This window comes from Apodemus sylvaticus, chromosome 2, assembly GCF_947179515.1.
Source record: "Apodemus sylvaticus chromosome 2, mApoSyl1.1, whole genome shotgun sequence".
In the NCBI taxonomy this organism is placed as follows: domain Eukaryota; kingdom Metazoa; phylum Chordata; class Mammalia; order Rodentia; family Muridae; genus Apodemus; species Apodemus sylvaticus.
In genome coordinates, this window is record NC_067473.1 from 102,307,169 (window position 1) to 102,324,380 (window position 17,212).

General features: G+C 48.8%; 1 protein-coding gene across 2 annotated transcripts in view; it reads right to left on the reverse strand.

Annotated features, from left to right (window-relative positions):
* Nucleotides 1-17,212, reverse strand: part of Tcf7l1 (transcription factor 7 like 1) — a 162,089-nt gene that overhangs the window by 10,401 nt on the left and 134,476 nt on the right. The window contains exons 4-5 of one of the 2 annotated variants that reach the window (XM_052174020.1): nt 11,646-11,729; nt 11,320-11,361 (exon numbers count right to left, since the gene is read on the reverse strand). In XM_052174020.1, coding sequence (XP_052029980.1) covers nt 11,320-11,361; nt 11,646-11,729 — 126 coding nt within the window. The remainder of the gene's footprint in view (nt 1-11,319; nt 11,362-11,645; nt 11,730-17,212) is intronic. The other variant, XM_052174021.1, reaches the window with a different exon arrangement.

Here is a 17,212-nt window from a genome sequence, read left to right on the forward strand (position 1 = left end):
CGCTGAGCAAGAGCTGTCCTAGAGGCTGGCCTGTTCTCTGTCCTCTCCCACTTCTCTCTCCAGCAGTCCCCAGGAGTGTGACGACCACAGCATAAGCTGAGGCTGCTGGTCAGGAATGCTCAGCCTCGGTGGACAACCTCGGCCAGCCTCAGTGGACAACCTCGGCACAAGATGTCGAAGCCACACGGGCTTGCTCAGCAAGGAATGCGCTGTCCGAAACAGAGCCGAACCCTTCCTTCCAGCCAGCTATGTAGGCCTAGCACCTTCTTAGCGCAGACATCTCCACAACTCCTCTCCCTGATCCATTTTAAAGATGGAGACCCAAGGAGCCGGACACTGGAGTGCTTTCCAAGTCTCCTCTTGACTTACTGAGGTCTCTGCTGAACCCAGAGCTTCCTGATTTCGGCTCAACTCCTTGCCCTAGAGACCCCTGTCTTTATAATCTGCTACGCCTACCTGGGGCTGCCACACCTGCCTGGGTGCCACCTGAGTTCTGAGGATCCCAACTCCCTCTTGTCCCCACACTCTATCTACTGAGCCATCTCAGGCTTTAACCGTGTAACCTAGGCTGGTCTATGACCACCACAGCCCGCTTCAGTCTTTCCCAAGCCTGAAGCTCTTCAAACTCGCAGCTCTTGGGAAAGCATGGGGGTCCCCAGGGAAGCCCAAAGCCAAAGTAACCCCTAAGGGCTCTCCATGGAAAACCCTCCGCCGGAGGAGTCCACCCCTGTTGTTCTTTTATAAATTTGTCTGTCTGTCTGTCTGTCTGTCTGTCTATCTGATGTATAGGGTTGCTCAGTTTTTTCATGCACACCAGAAGAGGGAATCGGATTTCATTATGGATGGTTGTCAGCCACCATGTGGCTGCTGTGAATTGAACTCAGGAGGAGCAGCTGGTGCTCTTAACCATGGAGCCATCTCTCTAGCCGCCTGTGTGTGTGTGTGTTTCCCCCCTTAATCTGATCAGAAGTGGGATTTATAGCTCAGGAGAGTAGACCCTACCCTTTGCCGTCACTCATGATGGAGTCATGGACTTGACAATGGCTGCCCAGGAAGTCACCCAACAAACATTTCAGTAAACAACTAACACTATTCAGAGCATGGGTTCTGTCAGTCATCCATGATCTGTAAGCTGACAGAGAATGGCAGGGCTCCAGGAAACCAAAACTGTCTGCAGTGGCATCAGTTTCTTTGGAACATCACAAAGTCCACGGGAGGGAGCAGCTGGGGGAAGCTCCAGCAGAGGTTGATGTTTGCCCGAGCTGGCAAACTGTGGCACTGGTAGGAGCTCCCAGAGGACCGGGGCGCCATGGCAGCACTCCGCCGCCCGCCCCATACTAGCTAAGCCAGGGGTCCCTCCATTTCTTCTGTCATCCAACCCAGGTAAAAGAAAGTATCAGCTTGGCCATGTCTCTTGACCCCTAACCTCAGGTTTGTTGCAGGAATATCCCCAAGCAACTTGTGTATTTCCTAAGTGTGTTCCTAAGATTTGAATGGTCACTTAGCTGGGCTCGGCTGAACTGAGATGTGTTACAAGAGGAAGGACCAACAGATAAGCAATGTGTCTATCATAATACGATTCCAAGTTCCAATTCTCTCGCAGCAGATCTCACATTCCACATGGCAAGGATTCATTCTGGTTTGTTTGCTGGTTTACTTGGGTTTGCAGGACAGGGTTACTCTGTGTAGACCGGCTGTGTGGGAACTCACTTTGTAGGCTGGCTTCAAAGTCATAAGTCTTCTTGCCTCTGCCTCTCAAGTGCTGGGATTAAAGGTGTGCAGTACCACATTCCTAATTTTAAAACATTTAAACATTTATTTGTGTGTTGATGTATGTGCAAGTGCACACACACACACACACACACACACACCCCACAGTGTGCTTGTGGAGATCAGGGGACAATCCGTGAGAATGGGATTCTCTTCTACCATGTGGTAGAATCTCATATCATCAGGTAACCACACAGCCATTTTACTGTGCCCCATGCATAGACTTTTTTTCTTTTGTTTGTTTTTTTGGATTTGGTTTTTTCGAGACAGGGTTTCTCTGTGTAGCCCTGGCTGTCCTGGAACTCACTCTGTAGACCAGGCTGGCCTCGAACTCAGAAATCCGCCTACCTCTGCCTCCCAGAGTGCTGGGATTACAGACGTGCGCCACCACCGCCCGGCCCATGCATAGATTTTAAAGAGTAACTGTATTCGTGACAGTGAGCAGGCCCTACTGACCGCCACCTGCCCACATGTGCTTTTGCGTGGTTTTTGTTTTATTTTGGTAATTTACCACTTAAAGTTTCATGGCAGGGAGCAACCTGTGTGTAAGCCTGCTTAAGTCTGATGCCCACGGAGGTCAGGAGAGGGCACTGGATCCCTGGACTGGAGTTGGGACGGTTGTGGGGCGCCCTCGTGCACGTGCTGCTGGCCCTTCTCTCCAGCCCCGGCCCCAGGCTCGAGTGTCCTCTTTACTTAACGAGAACATGACACACGGTGTCAGAAGCTACTCTGCTCTGCTGTCTCTTACATTCCTCAGATGCCAGTTTCTGGATTCCTGACCAATATGTGGCCCCGAATTTCTAATTATGCCCAAGTCTATATTAAATTTAGCAAAAAAAAAAAAAATAAAATAAAAATAAAATAAAATAAATTAAAAAAAAATCTGGAAGGAGCCAGCTGGCGCAGACAATAAGGGTGAAAGATTTATATGCCACAAGAGCCAGGCAAAGAAGAAGTTAATTAAAATTTGGACAAGAGGGACTTGTGAGATGGCTCAGCTGGTAAAGGTTTATGTCACCAAGCATGACCACATGAGTTTAATCACAGGAATTCACAATGTGGAAGAACAAACTGATTGCTAGAAGTTATCCTCTGATTTCCACAAACACTCCACAAGGCATGTGCTGCTCCTTGGCCCCCAATAGTTAAATGTGTGTAACAAAACAGACCAGGCCAGGTGTGATGGCACAAGCCTTTAATCCCAGCACTTGGGAGGCAGAGGCAGGTGGATTTCTGAGTTCGAGGCCAGCCTGGTCTACAGAGTGAGTCCCAGGAGAGCCAGGACTACACAGGGAAACCCTGTCTTACAAAACAAAACAAAAAGAAGAGTTACATAATGACTGACAGCAGAGCCAGGTGTGCAGTAGGGGCGGGGCTCTGGCACGGGAACACTAGTGTAGCAGCTAGAGGCGGGCAGTCTACATGGTACATCTGGGGAACTAACAGAGGTGGTCTGGGCAAGAGAAGGAGGCAGTGAGGTCTCGCCCAGGAGCAGAACACTGGGAAAGGCGCGGGTTTCAGCTCTGGTGCCTTGGGCACAAACACTCCAAATATGCTTCGCGTGATGACTCACACCTGTAACCGCAGCTTCCCGAAGGATTAAGAAGCCGAAGTTAGGGCAGTGAGCTGGCTCAGCAGGCAAAGGCTTCCAGCCTGATTTCATTCCTAGGACACATGCGATGGAAAGAGAGAACCGACTTCCACGAGTTGTTTTTTGAGCACTACATCTGTGCTCTACACACACACACACACACACACACACACACACACGCAATTTTAAAAAATTAAAAAGAAATGAAGTTGAGGCCAATCTGGGTCACAGAATGAGACTATGCCTCTAAATCACAGCAGGATGCTAGAATCCGAAATGAAACATTCCAAGCGCTAAGACACACACAGCAAGGACCACGCCACAGGCCAGGAAAGATGTAAAGATAAAGCAAGAAGCTGCAGGCCAGTGAGAGAGAAACTGCTCTGGGACTTGGAATGTGCCTGTGGGTCCTTTTGTGCAATGGTCTATTTTGAAGGCTTTGCAAGTTGGACCTTGATTGTAATTCTTCGGCTAAATCCTTCCTAATCAGAGGTCCTACCTCCTGTTCTTGTTAGCAGGGATAACACGTGAACCGAGGCATACTTTATCTTTTTGCACTTGGTACTACTATTCCTTCCTGTGTGTCCAGACTGGCTTCAACGGCTTGTTGCTCCTCCCCGGTGACAGGCCTCAGGGACCGGCCTAGCACGGGAGAACATTTAAAACCCCTTGCAATCCAAGCTGTTGCTAGAATATATCTGATTTCACTCAGTGTAACCGAACTGAGTGTTGTTTTTTGATCACCAAGCTCAATGTTTTTGCTTAGCGTCCATTTTAGCTGTCATGATAGATCTCTGGGCTACGGAGTAAGATCCTGTCTCAAAACAAATCAACAACAAAACCAAATCAGCCCGCGAGAATGCCAGGGCATGGATGTGGGGGTCAGAAGACAATTTGCATAAGTAGATTCAATGCTTCCATTATATGGGTCCTGAGGACAGAATAGGTCACCAGGCTTGGTGACAAGTGAGGTAAAGGCCGTCACCACCAGTTTCTGTATCTGTGTTATCAATGGTGCAGATTTGGTTTGCTACATTGTTGATTCTATCTATGTGAAGGCTGGAGAGTGGGAGGTGTAAGAATTTCAGAGAAACTCAAGGACAGTCACAGAAAGAAACAGAACGGTGATTCTCAACCTGTGGGTCGTGACCTCTCTGGGAGTCAAAATACCCTTTCACTGCGGTAGCCAAGGACCACAGGAAAGCACAGATGTTTGCATTATGATTCATATCTGTAGCAAAATTACAGTTATGAAGCAGCACTGGAAATAGTTTTATGGTTGGTGGTTGCAGCATTAGTACGGTAATCTCGAGAACCACTCAGGGGTCTTGACTGCCTTCTAAACCCAGCAGGTAAACACCTGATGAGAAAGCACACGCACGCCTCCAAATCCTCTCCCCATAAGCACTCGCTAAGACCGAGGAGGAAACAGCACCGCCACACAATGGCAACACCTGTATCAGCTAATCCCAAAGCCAACATCTCTAACTTGGGCCGTAGTGACACAGTGGGCCTGCTCCTGATGGGATGCGGAGACGGCACATGAAGCTGGGCCAGCTCACATGAGGTCAGTCCTGGGCTCTGTCCTGCCCACTGAGTGACCTGAGCCCGGTGGCCCCGGCTTCTAATCCCCAGCACTCGAGGAAGGAGGGTCAGAAGTTCATGGCCATCTTCGAGAACATCCAAAGTCTGAAGCCAGCCTGAGCTACGAGAGGCCATTTACTTAACAAAACAACAGAAAAGCCCAGGAGGAAATGTCTGGCTTTATGCGAGAGTCAGGGAAAGGAGAGCTGGGCTGAGGCCCGGGGCTGACTGGGAGCTGAAGTCACCGCAATAAAACAGAAAGGGGCGGCAGACGGAAACCGCGGCCAGCAGTCGTTATTACTGCGTGGGAGAGAACTGCGTGACATGCTAATCTTTCTTTTCTTTGGTTTGTGTGTTATACGCACATGACCATGCATGCACTGAGGCCAGAGGACAAGGAGCGACCTGAGGCATCACTTCCCACCTTATTCCATTCTCACCGAAGCCTGAGCTAAGCTCTGGCTGTGACCTGGGGCTTCAGGAACATGTGTGTGGGCATCACCTTCGGCCTTATTAATGTGGGGGCCAGGGATTTGAACTCAGGTCCTCATGCTCACACCACACACACTCATATCTACTGAATCATCTATCTCCCCAGGCCCTGCTGTTCCTTTCTTGATTTTTTTTTTTTTTGATATTTCTATTTTAACCAAAATGCTTAAGCAAACATTTCTGTTCTTCAGAAACCTACATGCTCAGGTCACGTCTCTAAGTTACTATCCACGAAATCAGAAATGGAAAAGAGGAAAACATATGGAGGGAGAGGGAGGGAAAGCCACAGGAGCTAGATTTGGAGATCTGGATAAAAAGTAGGTGGGAATTCAGGTAGGAAAGTTTGAAACTATATTCAAATACAAATTAATATTAATTAAAAAGTATAGTGAACATGGGAGAACAAATGGAGCGAACCACAGATTGTTATGAATTGCAGAGACTTTGGAGTCTACACAAGTGTCCTGATGAGATGGAGAGGTAACACAAATCTCATTCATTCACTTTTTACTTATTTATAAATAGGACTTCACATAACCATGTATAAATTTCATTTATAGATAGACAGATAGACAGACAGACAGTGCCTTACATAGCCCAGGCTGCCCCTGGACTCCCCATGTACATAAGAATGACTGTAAACTCCTCTTGGCCATCCTGCCCCTACTCTGTAAGCGCTAGGCTTACAGATGTGGACCACCATATGCCCTGCGGTGTATAATACTACGAGGGACATTCCCGCAAGCGACTGAGAGGACTCACATGCCCAGCAACGCCAGGCTTCCCGGCTGGGGGCTGGGCAGTGAGCTGGTCATCCTTAGAAGGAGAGCATCTGGGCTGACTCAGCCCCCCACCCTTTGGTCAGAAGCTCTCCGATGTGCTTCTGAGGATGAGTCAATGAATACTAACAAACTAGGGTATTTGCTATTAAAATATTAGTGTAAGTGGCTGTGGGCTGCAGGCTTTGTTTTTTGTTTTTGTTTTCTTTTGAACTCATGAGCCTTTCCGCCCACCCTGTGCTCCAGCAAAGTCTTGCTCTTTTAAAAATGTTACTACGGTATTATTTATTTACTTTTTCATGAGTGTGTGCATGTGTGTGGAAGTCAGAGGCCAACTGGCAGGAGTCTGTTCTGTCCCTCGGCCGTGTGGAATGTGGGGATTGAACACAGATTGTCAGGCTTGGTGGCCAGCACCTTGACTGAATATGCACAGGGCCCGGAGTTCAATCCTCAGACCCCCTAAACCCACTATGGTGGCAAGTGCCTGTAAAGACAGACAGACAGACACACACACACACCCCTGTGACATGGTATGTAGTAACACAAACATGCCAGCCGTCTTCCCTCATGCCCTTTATGCCCTTTGGCACTTTCTCAAGTGACATAATGAACATATATATATATATATATTTTTTTTTTTGAGTCAGAGTTTCTCTGTGTAGCCCTGGCTGTCCTGGAGCTCACTTTGTAGACCAGGCTGGCCCCGAACTCAGAAATCCGCCTGCCTCTGCCTCCCAAGTGCTGGGATCACAGGCGTGCACCACCACACCTGGCTAATATATTTATTTATTTATTTATTTATTTATTTATTTATTTATTTATTTATTTACGGTGTGTGTGTGTGTTTTCGAATACTTGCTATGAAGCCCAGGTTGGCTTGAACTTCTAAGTCTCAGCTTCTGCCTCCCAAGTACTGGGATTGCAGGCATATACCCACAGACCTGACTCCTACGTTACATTTTTGAATGAGAAGAAGGAAGCGAGCCTTGGGTAAGGAGATGTATATACTGACTGTCCACCTTTCTCAGAGACCTCCCCACTCCCCCCTCACTTAGCAAATTCTCCTTGTGCACATGGAAGACAAAGGGTAAAATAAATACTTGTGAACTACGAAAATACACCCTCCCCTATCCTCCACACTCCAGGAAGGAAGTGGTGAAAGACAGGGCTAGGGCCCACAGGCATGGCCAATGTGTAGGGGGAGGGGGCTCAGTCCAATCAACCCAAGCAGTGAGATTACAGTGACTAAATCTCACAGCTAGTTCCACAGGGGACTCAGAGGTTAAGAGCACAGGCTGCGTTTGCAGGAAACCTGGCTTCAGTTCCCAGTATCCAGATGGTGACTCACAACCATCTATAACTCAAGTTCTAGAGCAGTAGTTCTCAACCTCCCTAACGCTGTGACCCTCTAAGACAGTTCTACATGCTGTGGTAACCCCCAACCATAGAATTATTTTCATTGCTGCTCCATAACTATAATTGTGCTCCTGTTATGAGTCATAATGTAAACGTCTGTGTTTTCTGATGGTCTTAGGTGACCCCTATATAAAGGTCATTTGATCCCAAGGGGTTTTGACCCAAGGCTTGAGCAGCACTGTTCAGGGGCACTGGTGCCCTCTTCTGGTTTCTTTAGACATCAGGCATGCACAGGGTGCATGGCAGGCAGGCGAGCACGCATGCACATAAAATAACGTCTTTATAACAAAGCAAAACAGGAAAACCAAATAGTAATGGGCACTTTTTTTTTTTCTGTTTTTTACCCCCAGCTTGCTTAAGAGGTAATCATCATAACACCCAGCCTGCTGCCATTACGCCGGGCTGAGACTCACTTAAGACTTCCTTGACAGACTCCTCATGACTCACCAAATCTCTGCAAGTATGTAGCCTGCTTTCTTCACTGGCTCTACTTCCTAAGCAAACTTCTTCAAATATTTTACTTCTGATTTAAGCTAAGTTTTCATAATCTAGAGTGTTTTTAATTTCTCTAATCAAAAAAAAAGAAAAGAAAAAATCAATGGCCCAGCTTCTGCAATCTTGTCCTAAGAAACTTCAGGTCCAGCTCACAGCCGCTGGCTCGGGCGAGGAGTCAGGCTCAGTGATTAGGGATGTTGGGAGCACCTCTCTCCTCTGCTTCAGGTCTTTGATTTGCAATTACGGGAATGATTCTCAACTCTGGCTGCCCCTTAAAGTCGCCGTGGGGAGCTTAAAAAACTAAGATGCCAGCCCCACTCCAGCCCAATTAAATCATATCCTTGGGGGATTAAGATGTTAAATTCTATGGGCTCATTATCTCTATTACCTTCGCAATCTGTCCATTTGTTTTGGCACCTAATTCGGGCCCTCATTACCTCTTAGTTCTGCTAATTAAACGCGATGTTAATTGTTCATTCCCTCTCTTAATTTCTTCACAATGGTGACTGCAGCAGTAGTGGTGGCAATGGCGGTGTAGTGTGGTGACGGTGACGGTCTGGAGAGCTAACCCCTAGTGAAGAGTTACTTTGTGCTGGGCACAATGTGGAGCTCATTACAGCACACGGGCTCATTGCTGTGCAACTTTATGATGTCAGTGCTCCTCTAATCCCCATTTAATAGATGAGGAAACTGAGGCAGAGAGATGACGTAATTAGCCTGAAGCTGCACGAAGAGAAGGAAGCAAAGCGAGGATAGAAGCCTGCAGCGCCCTACAGCATCCACGGCCAGCATGTCAGGTGCCCTCCTCTCTGTTCGTGGGCGTCTGGAGAAGCTGCTGGACTCTACGTTCATATTAAGGATTTTCCCTTGGGTGTTAATTAAATATTGGGGATTTAACTTTTGCTATTTAATTTTTTTTTAAATACAGGTTCTCCCTATGTATCCCCGACTTGCCTGGAACTTACAATGTAGACCAGGCTGGCTTAAAATGTGGAGATCTACCGGTTTATGCCCCACCCATCTAGATCTTAAAAAATTATAAATATATACTCGTGTGTGTGTGTGTGTGTGTGTGTACACCACAGTCTGGTTGTGGAGGTTGGAGGAAAACTTGCAGAGGTCAGTTCTTTCTTACCAAGTAGGTCCTAGGGATTATCGAATCACTGGGCGTGGAGGCAAGAGCCTTTATCTGCAGTCCGCTCTCTGGTCTGTTATGCTTTGCAATATTAGAATAGAGTATAATGATATGGAGTTTACTGGAAAATTATCTGCTTCACCATCTAGAAAGCAACGTGCACCATCGGTTCATGCTTTTCTGCCTCAGACAACATACGGCCTCTCTGTTCCCCTGCTGTGCTGGGATCTGACATGCAGATCACTCATCTGCAATGTCTAGATGTTCGGCAGCTGCAAGAGGCTTCTGGAGACTTGAGGAATTCCATTTACTTTTCTGTTACCCTGAGAAAGCCATGAGCAGCCGGTTTACATGAGGAAAAAGGCCAAGAGCCAATAGTGTCATGGAGCGAAGAAGGAAGGAGCACTCAACAGTCAGCTGACCCCTCGATGGTGCCTAGACAGCGAGGAGATGAGTGAACGGGCAGTCGGAGCCGGGCGGGGCTGCCCTGGGCTGCCAGGGAAGAAGATGTGACTGGAGCTATGGGAAGGTGGGTTGGCAATGTTAGTGGCTGTGTAGGGTCATGCTCACAGGGAGGATGGGACGTTCAGAAATGTATGTCAGATTTGAGAAGGAAATTGTGTCCTCTAAAAGAAACCCATGAGAAGACAGCCTCTGGACAGGAGTGAGGACAGCGGAGCCCTGACATCTTGGGGTTTGCTGGGAGGCTCTGGGGTGCCACAGAATGGGTGGGGCTCAGCAGAGAGGGTAGGCAGTAAAGAAGATAGCTGAATCAGGGCTAACCGTCCTTCCCTGGGTCTGATTCGAGCCACTAGAGGGCGCCTGTACCTCAAGCTTACCATCCCAAATAGGACCTCGGGGATTAGAACCACTGCCATGGCAGGCACAACTGCTCAAAATTGTGGTGACAAGATACAGACCCTACCAGTAGTTCCTTGCATGCCTTGGGACAGCCTACCCTGGGTGGCTGGCTCTGCCCCCCATGGCAGACCTCCTGGCAGATGGCTGAGACAGTCACCTGAGTACTATACATGACTCGTGTTGTAGACGAATAAGACCAGGGCTCTCTCACGCTGAGCTGGCCCGTGACTGCTGGGAACCACACAAGTTCCTTGCACCTCTATTTATACTCTGTGGATATCTCCTCCCTCACAGCTGCCCTGTAATGAGCAAGGATTATCAGTATATCCTAAAATGTCCTGTGTGAGAAACTAATGTGCCAGGGACTTGCTGTAAAATTAGAGTCTGTTTTATATAACATTTCTACTTCCATAGATCTTTAAATTTGTCTCTCATAGTTCCAAAAATCACCATGGAACCCTAAGGCAGTGAGGAAGCCCTCAGCTCCTGTCTATAAAGTGGACAGGTTGAGACAGGTGAAGGCCCAATGACTCTGAGCCTCTCGAGCAAGATAATCAGCAGCTACCCTGGCAGGCAGCCGCTGAGCCTCGCTTTACTTCCTGGAGGTGGACCGCCAGGGTTAGACTCCAGCATCGTCTTTTAGATGCTTTGTGCTTCGGTGCTGGGTCCTGAGGAGGCGAGGAGCCCTGCTGGGACCCCACCGCGCCTGTCGCCCGCATTCCTCCACAGCCCAGTGCTGCCACAGCTGTGAGCAGGCACGGTCCACATTTAAATGGCTGTTTCCCTGCAACAGCTGGTAAAGAGGCGCCTCCTTAAGTGCAGTCCTGCAGCTCCAGGGAGAAGAGGAGGTGTTCTGAAATGAGGACCAACTGGACAGAAAGGACCTCTTGTTCATAGGAAGTGGAGAAGGATTTGAAGCAGGTGTCCAGGAAGAACCGGGGTTAATGGTCAGGGCCATGTGCCTTCAATCAAGCACCCCAGGTGGTGTGCGTTTTTGTGTTGAGGTGGACGGAAAGGTGAGGCGGTGTCTAAGGCACAACCTTTGTTAACCCCTAACTGTGCCCACACCGACTGTGAGGGTTAATCTTGTCAATTTGACTGAATTTACAATCACCATGGAAACACCCTTCAATCAGCCTCCAGGTGTGTCTGTAAGAGTGTTTCCAGAAAGATTGAACAGAGGAGGGGAGACTCACCCTGAATGTGGGAGGCACCATCCAACGGGCAGGATCCCCATACTGAACAAAAAGGAGAAAATGAGCTGCACCAGCATCCGTCACTCTCTGTTCCCTGACAGTGGCTGCGGCGTCACCAGCCGCCTCACACTCCTGCAACTGTGACTTCCCCACCGGATAGCTGCTCCCACCAAACTGTGAGCCGAAACAAACCCTTCCTCCGTGAAGTCAGATATTTTAGCGCAGCCGCCATGAGAAAAGTAAGACACCACAGAGACAGATGTAGGAAGTTTCTAGAAGGGGGAAAGGAGTCACAGACAAGGCCCAGAGAGCTAAGGCAGACTCACCAAGTGTGCCGGAGATGGCGATCTTGTGTCCTTGACTGTAGCGCTGGGGGGGACATCGAGGAGGGGCCATTTCATCTGCAGGTACTGCATGGGGGACAGAAAACAGGAAGTGGTGAGATGAACTCTCTCCAGCACCGAGATGAGTATCTGAAGGGTTCTCAGGGAGGTCACCTGCGGCTGTAAGCCCACAGACCCGGGCAGGGTCAGTCACCTCCACTGCCACGTGCTCCTCACAGACCCGGGCAGGGTCAGTCACCTCCACTGCCACGTGCTCCTCACAGGGCCCAGCATGCATTCACAGTCACTCCACTACTGCCACCCATCACCACAGCTAGGGCCAAGGCATCAACCAACTCAGGTAAAGTAGTACGTGGGGAGGGAGGGACTGGATACACTCCCATGTGGCCATCCTCTTCAGAGAACCCTTCGTCAGGGGCTCAGGTCTTCTTTACTCTCCCTGTGAGCAGATCATGAGAGAACAGATTCCCAAATCTGGCCTGCCTGGTCCAGCACCATGTCCTGTAGCATCGCCAATGGCGCTCCCCAAGAAATGCACTTGTGGGAGTGGAAACAAATGGGAAAAGCACCGCACAGGGCAAGGCATTGGTCCAGGGGTGGGGCACTGAGCCAGCTTACATGAAGCCCTGCGTCCAACCCTCAGCTCCAAATATATGGGTCGTGGTGTGGCCTGCCTGAAATCCCAGCTCTGGGGAGGTAGAAGAGGGAGGATCAGAAGTCCAAGGTCACCCTCAGCTACAGAACAAGTTCGAGGCCAGTCCAGGATATATATATATATATATATATATGGTCTGTCTAAAAACAAACAAAAACAACAAAACTCCCACCTGCCCCACAATCAAGTGTCATGGGTAATTATCATTTTCATTTCTTTGAGACGGGGTCTGGTCACACAGTCTTGGTTGGCCTGGAACTTATTATTTAGACCAGCGATTCTGTTGTTTCTAAACCTAGAGTACTCCGATTATAGGTGTGTGCCACCACTCCCAGCGTCTATTCATATTGGAGGATGCTGGCCTTTCGTTGGTGTCTCTCAACCTTGGAACGATCACCCAGCACCCCACCTTCTGCCATGCATCACTGGAGGGGAAAGAAAGAGAAGGAATCTTTTCCATACCTGCGTGCATACAAATTCACGCACGCATGCTCTTTAGAGAAAAACATTTCCTTTGCACGGGTCCGCGGCACAGCCTGACAGGAGGGAGTCTAGGGGAAGTGGTGGACCCGGGGCCTTGTGCACAGCCACGGGTACAGATCTCACTCAACCCATGGAGGTTGTGACCCAAGACAAATGACTTAACAATTTGGAGTCTGTTTTATCACCTGTGGGGCAAGCTATTATGACTAACTTTACAGGTTGTTAGCAGGAACCGGACCACGTCAGGCACTGAACACTGTCTTACACATGGGAGAGATTTGATAAATGGTAGCTCTTATGTTCATAAGCAAACCATTAGTCTTTGCCAGGAGCAAAAGCAAGCATGTCCTAGAGTCAACATTGACAGGGTGCTTCTGGGCAGCCGACCAGCGAGGCAGTGTGTGCAGAAGTCTTGAGACTGCTTTGAGAACTACGTACAGTTCTTTGAGAAGTGGAGACTCAGAACAACTTTTGTGGACTGAAGGAAGCCTTTGAATCATCCTTGGATTTCACAGTGGGGGTGGGGGTGGAACTGGCAGAAGAGCAGCGTGGGCAGGGCAGGGGCGGAGTTTTTAGAAAGGTATTCACAAGGCTTGTGGCTATAGCTTGGGCTGGCAGCAGAGTGTTTTCCCAGCATGCATGAGGCCCTGGTTTTGATCCGGAAACTGAAGGTAGTAAGGCACGCCTGTAATCCCACCTCAGGGGAGGTAGAGGCAGAAGGACCAGATGTTCAGAGTCATCCACCTATTGCATAGAATGTATGAGACCAATCCTGGTTACAAGTAATCTGAGACGGCTCAGGAGATAAAGGCATTGAGGAACCCTGAATCCCACATGAAAATTGGGGATTTAAGAGTGTGGACCTATAATACCAGGGGTCCCCCTGTGAGATGGGAGACAGGATTGCCCGGAGCCTCTAGGGCCAGCTAGCCTGCGGTACTCAGAGCAGCAGCAGAGACAAGAAAGATCTTGCCTCAACAAGTGGAAGGTGAGAGCCAACAACCCATCAGGACCCTCTCCAGAGCCCCACCCCCAGCACTTCCTCTGTTCTGACGATCCTTCCCACTCCTTTTCTGTCTGCCCTGCCCCCAGAGGTTGAATGAAAATAAGAACATCACTGTTCTCCTACGGTGGTGACTTGCAACAGAGTAACAAACATTGTCTAGAATTAACAACCATGGCTGGCGTGTTGGCCTACGCCTTTAATCCAGCTACCGTGTAATCTGTGGACCTTGCTCAAGAAAATAAAAAGTAAGTGAAGCAAAATACAAAAGCAAAACAAAGTGGGTGATGGTGGTGCATGCCTTGAATCCCAGCAATAGTGAGGCAGAGGCAGGTGGACCTCCGAGACCAGCCTGGTCTACAGATCATGTTCCAGGACAGCCACGGCTACACAGAGAAACCCTGTCTTAAAACAAAACCACCACTAACAACAACCAGAAAAACATTAAGTCACCTTGAAATACATCTGATGTTAAAGGGAAACGTCTTAGATTATATCCCCCAAGAACAGAAGAGTCTCTAAACCCATCAGCTCTATCATGATCTGGTTCTCCCTTGTATCCTAAACACAATGTGCTTACTGGCTGTCCCAGAGAGATCTTTAGATGGTATCAGGCTAGGCCAAAACAATGTGAATTTTGGTTTGGAACAATGTTTGGGGTCTTACACTGCCTTTTTCTTGAACAACCTGTTAATGGCTTCTAGCCATCAAATGCCAGCAGCCTCCCCACCGCTCCTGGCGATTAGAAAAGTCAGGGCCGAAGAGATGCCTGCGCCATTGAGAACACGTGCTGGATGCTCCTGCAGAAGCCCCAGGTTGGTTCCCAGCAACAAGATGGCAGCTTACAACTGCTTGTAACTCCAGATCTAGGGGGTCCGAAGCCCTCCCCTGCCCTTCACCGGCACTGCACAAACACATCTAACAAGACGCCTTCCTTGGGCTTCCAGTAATAGGAAGAGACCTTTCCTCTTCAGTGTCCCACACAGGGGTCATAGGCATGCGCCAGCACGCTCAGGTCCCAGACCAATTTGAACTGAGAACGGGAAGCTTCCACGGTAACGGTCTCTAAGCCCTGTCTGCCTCAGAAAACTATCACTTTCTTCCTTGTTCTAATACTGGGTGTCCTTGACTTCTCTTCGCTTTCTCCCCTGAGGTAGGGTACCATATCCCAACCCAGAGCTCTGCCTCCTAAACACCAGGACTACAACTGGGCCACCGGATGGGCATGGTGCTTTTGTGGATGCCAGGGACCCGAACTCTGGTTCTCATGCTTCTGTGGCAAACTGTGGGGACACTGAATTATGTCCCCAGACTCCTTTTTTATTTCTCAAGATTTTAAAGAGAGTCGTGGAGTGGATGGCAGAATCTTAAGGCTCACGGAATGACTTAGAAAGCCTCCGGATTACAGCGCAAGCAGTGGGGAACTCTAAAGTGCTTAGTGGGACCACGAATTAGGGCAGCAGGAGGCATCAGCACCAGGAACATGCAGGCATCTGCAGAGGTCTGAATGACTCCTAGATCACACCAGTGGGAAGAGACTGCTTTTCAAAGGGATTTGTTTATTTATTTTCAGTGTTAATTCTGTCTCCGTGTGTTGTGTACATGTGTGTGTGGGCACCCATAGGGGTCAGAGTTGGATCTCTTTGGGCTACAATTACATATGGTTGTGTAAGCCATGAACTGTGGGTGTTGAAACTAAACCCGGGTCCTCTGCAAGAACAGTACCCACTCTCTAACGCTGCGACATCTCTCCAGTGCCAAGAGAGAGCTCTTTTTGGCAGTGGTTCCCATGAGAGGCCAGCTGTGCAATTATCCCAGAGGTCACCGCACATGGGTGGAGCATGTCTGTGGGGATTAGGCTGAGCTAAGACTCTGTGCACAATAATGGTGTGTGGACAAATTGAAACAGGTTTCGCCAAGCCCCGTCTAAGCTCCGTTCAACAGGCCGCCTGAGGCTCCAGCTTCTGGGCTGTGTATCAGAGCTGATGCACTCAGCCGGTCCAGCTCCCTGTCTCTCCGGGGATGACCATCGAAAAGGCAAAGCTCTTTTTGTCTTTGAAGTATCAATGCAACTGTTGGAGCTTCTATGACCAAAGGACCCCTTAGGATTCAGAGATAGACTATTGCTATGCCACCAATCTTCAATGTACTACGTCAAAATGCTACCATCTCTTGTGACACAGACTATGGGCTGATAGACAGTTCCAGTTTTCACAGAACCTTGGGAACTGGCTGGGGACCTAGCCTTCTGCCATTCTGGTTTACACTGAAGTACAGCGAGGTTATGGTTTAGGATGTATGTTTTTGTGTGGGGCCACCGAGTTGGTCAGTAGGTGATGGTCCTTGCCACCCAGCCTGACAAGTAGAGTTTGCTTCCTGAGACCGACATGGAGGAAGGAGAGAACAGACTCCTGAAAGTTGTCCTCTGACCTCCACACTTGTGGTGTGGTGACAATCACCGCCCCTCTAAATAAATAAAATAAATGCAATAAAAATCGCTCTCTTTTAAATGTGAGCATATGTGAATAGGTGTGGTGCAGCGTGCGTGCGCGTGTGTGTGTGTGTGTGTGTGTGCATGCGCGCGCGCCATCCTGTCTTGATCTCTTGAGTCGGGTTTACTACACTGGAGCTAGACTGGCAGCCAGCAAGCCCCAGGGATCCTGCTGTCTCTGCCCACCACAGCAATGAGGTCACAGAGGCATGTGTGGCCACACCCAACTTAGCTTCTAATATTTATCATTATTGTGTGTGTGTGTGTGTGTGTAAGTGGCACGTACATCACCTGTGGAGGCAAGAGGTCATCTTTGTGGAGTCGGTTCCCTTCTTCCCTCCTTCTGTGTGCTTAGCGGATCAAACACAGCTCCTCGGGTTTGCCAATTCCTCTATGTGCTGAGCCATCTCACCAGCCTCCAGGGTTCTTTGTTCTGTGGTTATTGCTAATGTGGGTGCTGGTGATGTGAACTCAGGGCTTCAGGATTGTGCAGTAAGTACTCTTACCTACGAACCACTTTCCCAGCCCTACCATATATGTTTGTCTTGTTAAGGAAGGGTGATTCTAGTCTTAATTATTCTCATTGGAACAGTTGTTGAATCTCTCGGCACCCACCAAAAAACAAAAACCAACCAACCAACAGCCAACCAACTAACCAAAAACCGTCATGTGGCTTCTCTTATTAGACTCATTCATGAGATGCATGTGGAGTGATTGATTTTCTTTCCTGCAAATGCTTTTGCAATCCTGGGGAATCCTACTGGGCTACCGGGGTTTGCCATTTCTTGTACTTTACTGTGGATCAGAGGGCCACCTTTCCTCCTAAGACGTACAAAAGATGTTTTCTTTTGGGTGACATTTCTAACAAGTGTTGCTTTGGATGCTACTTTGGCGTTATTAGAGGGTACAGTACCTCT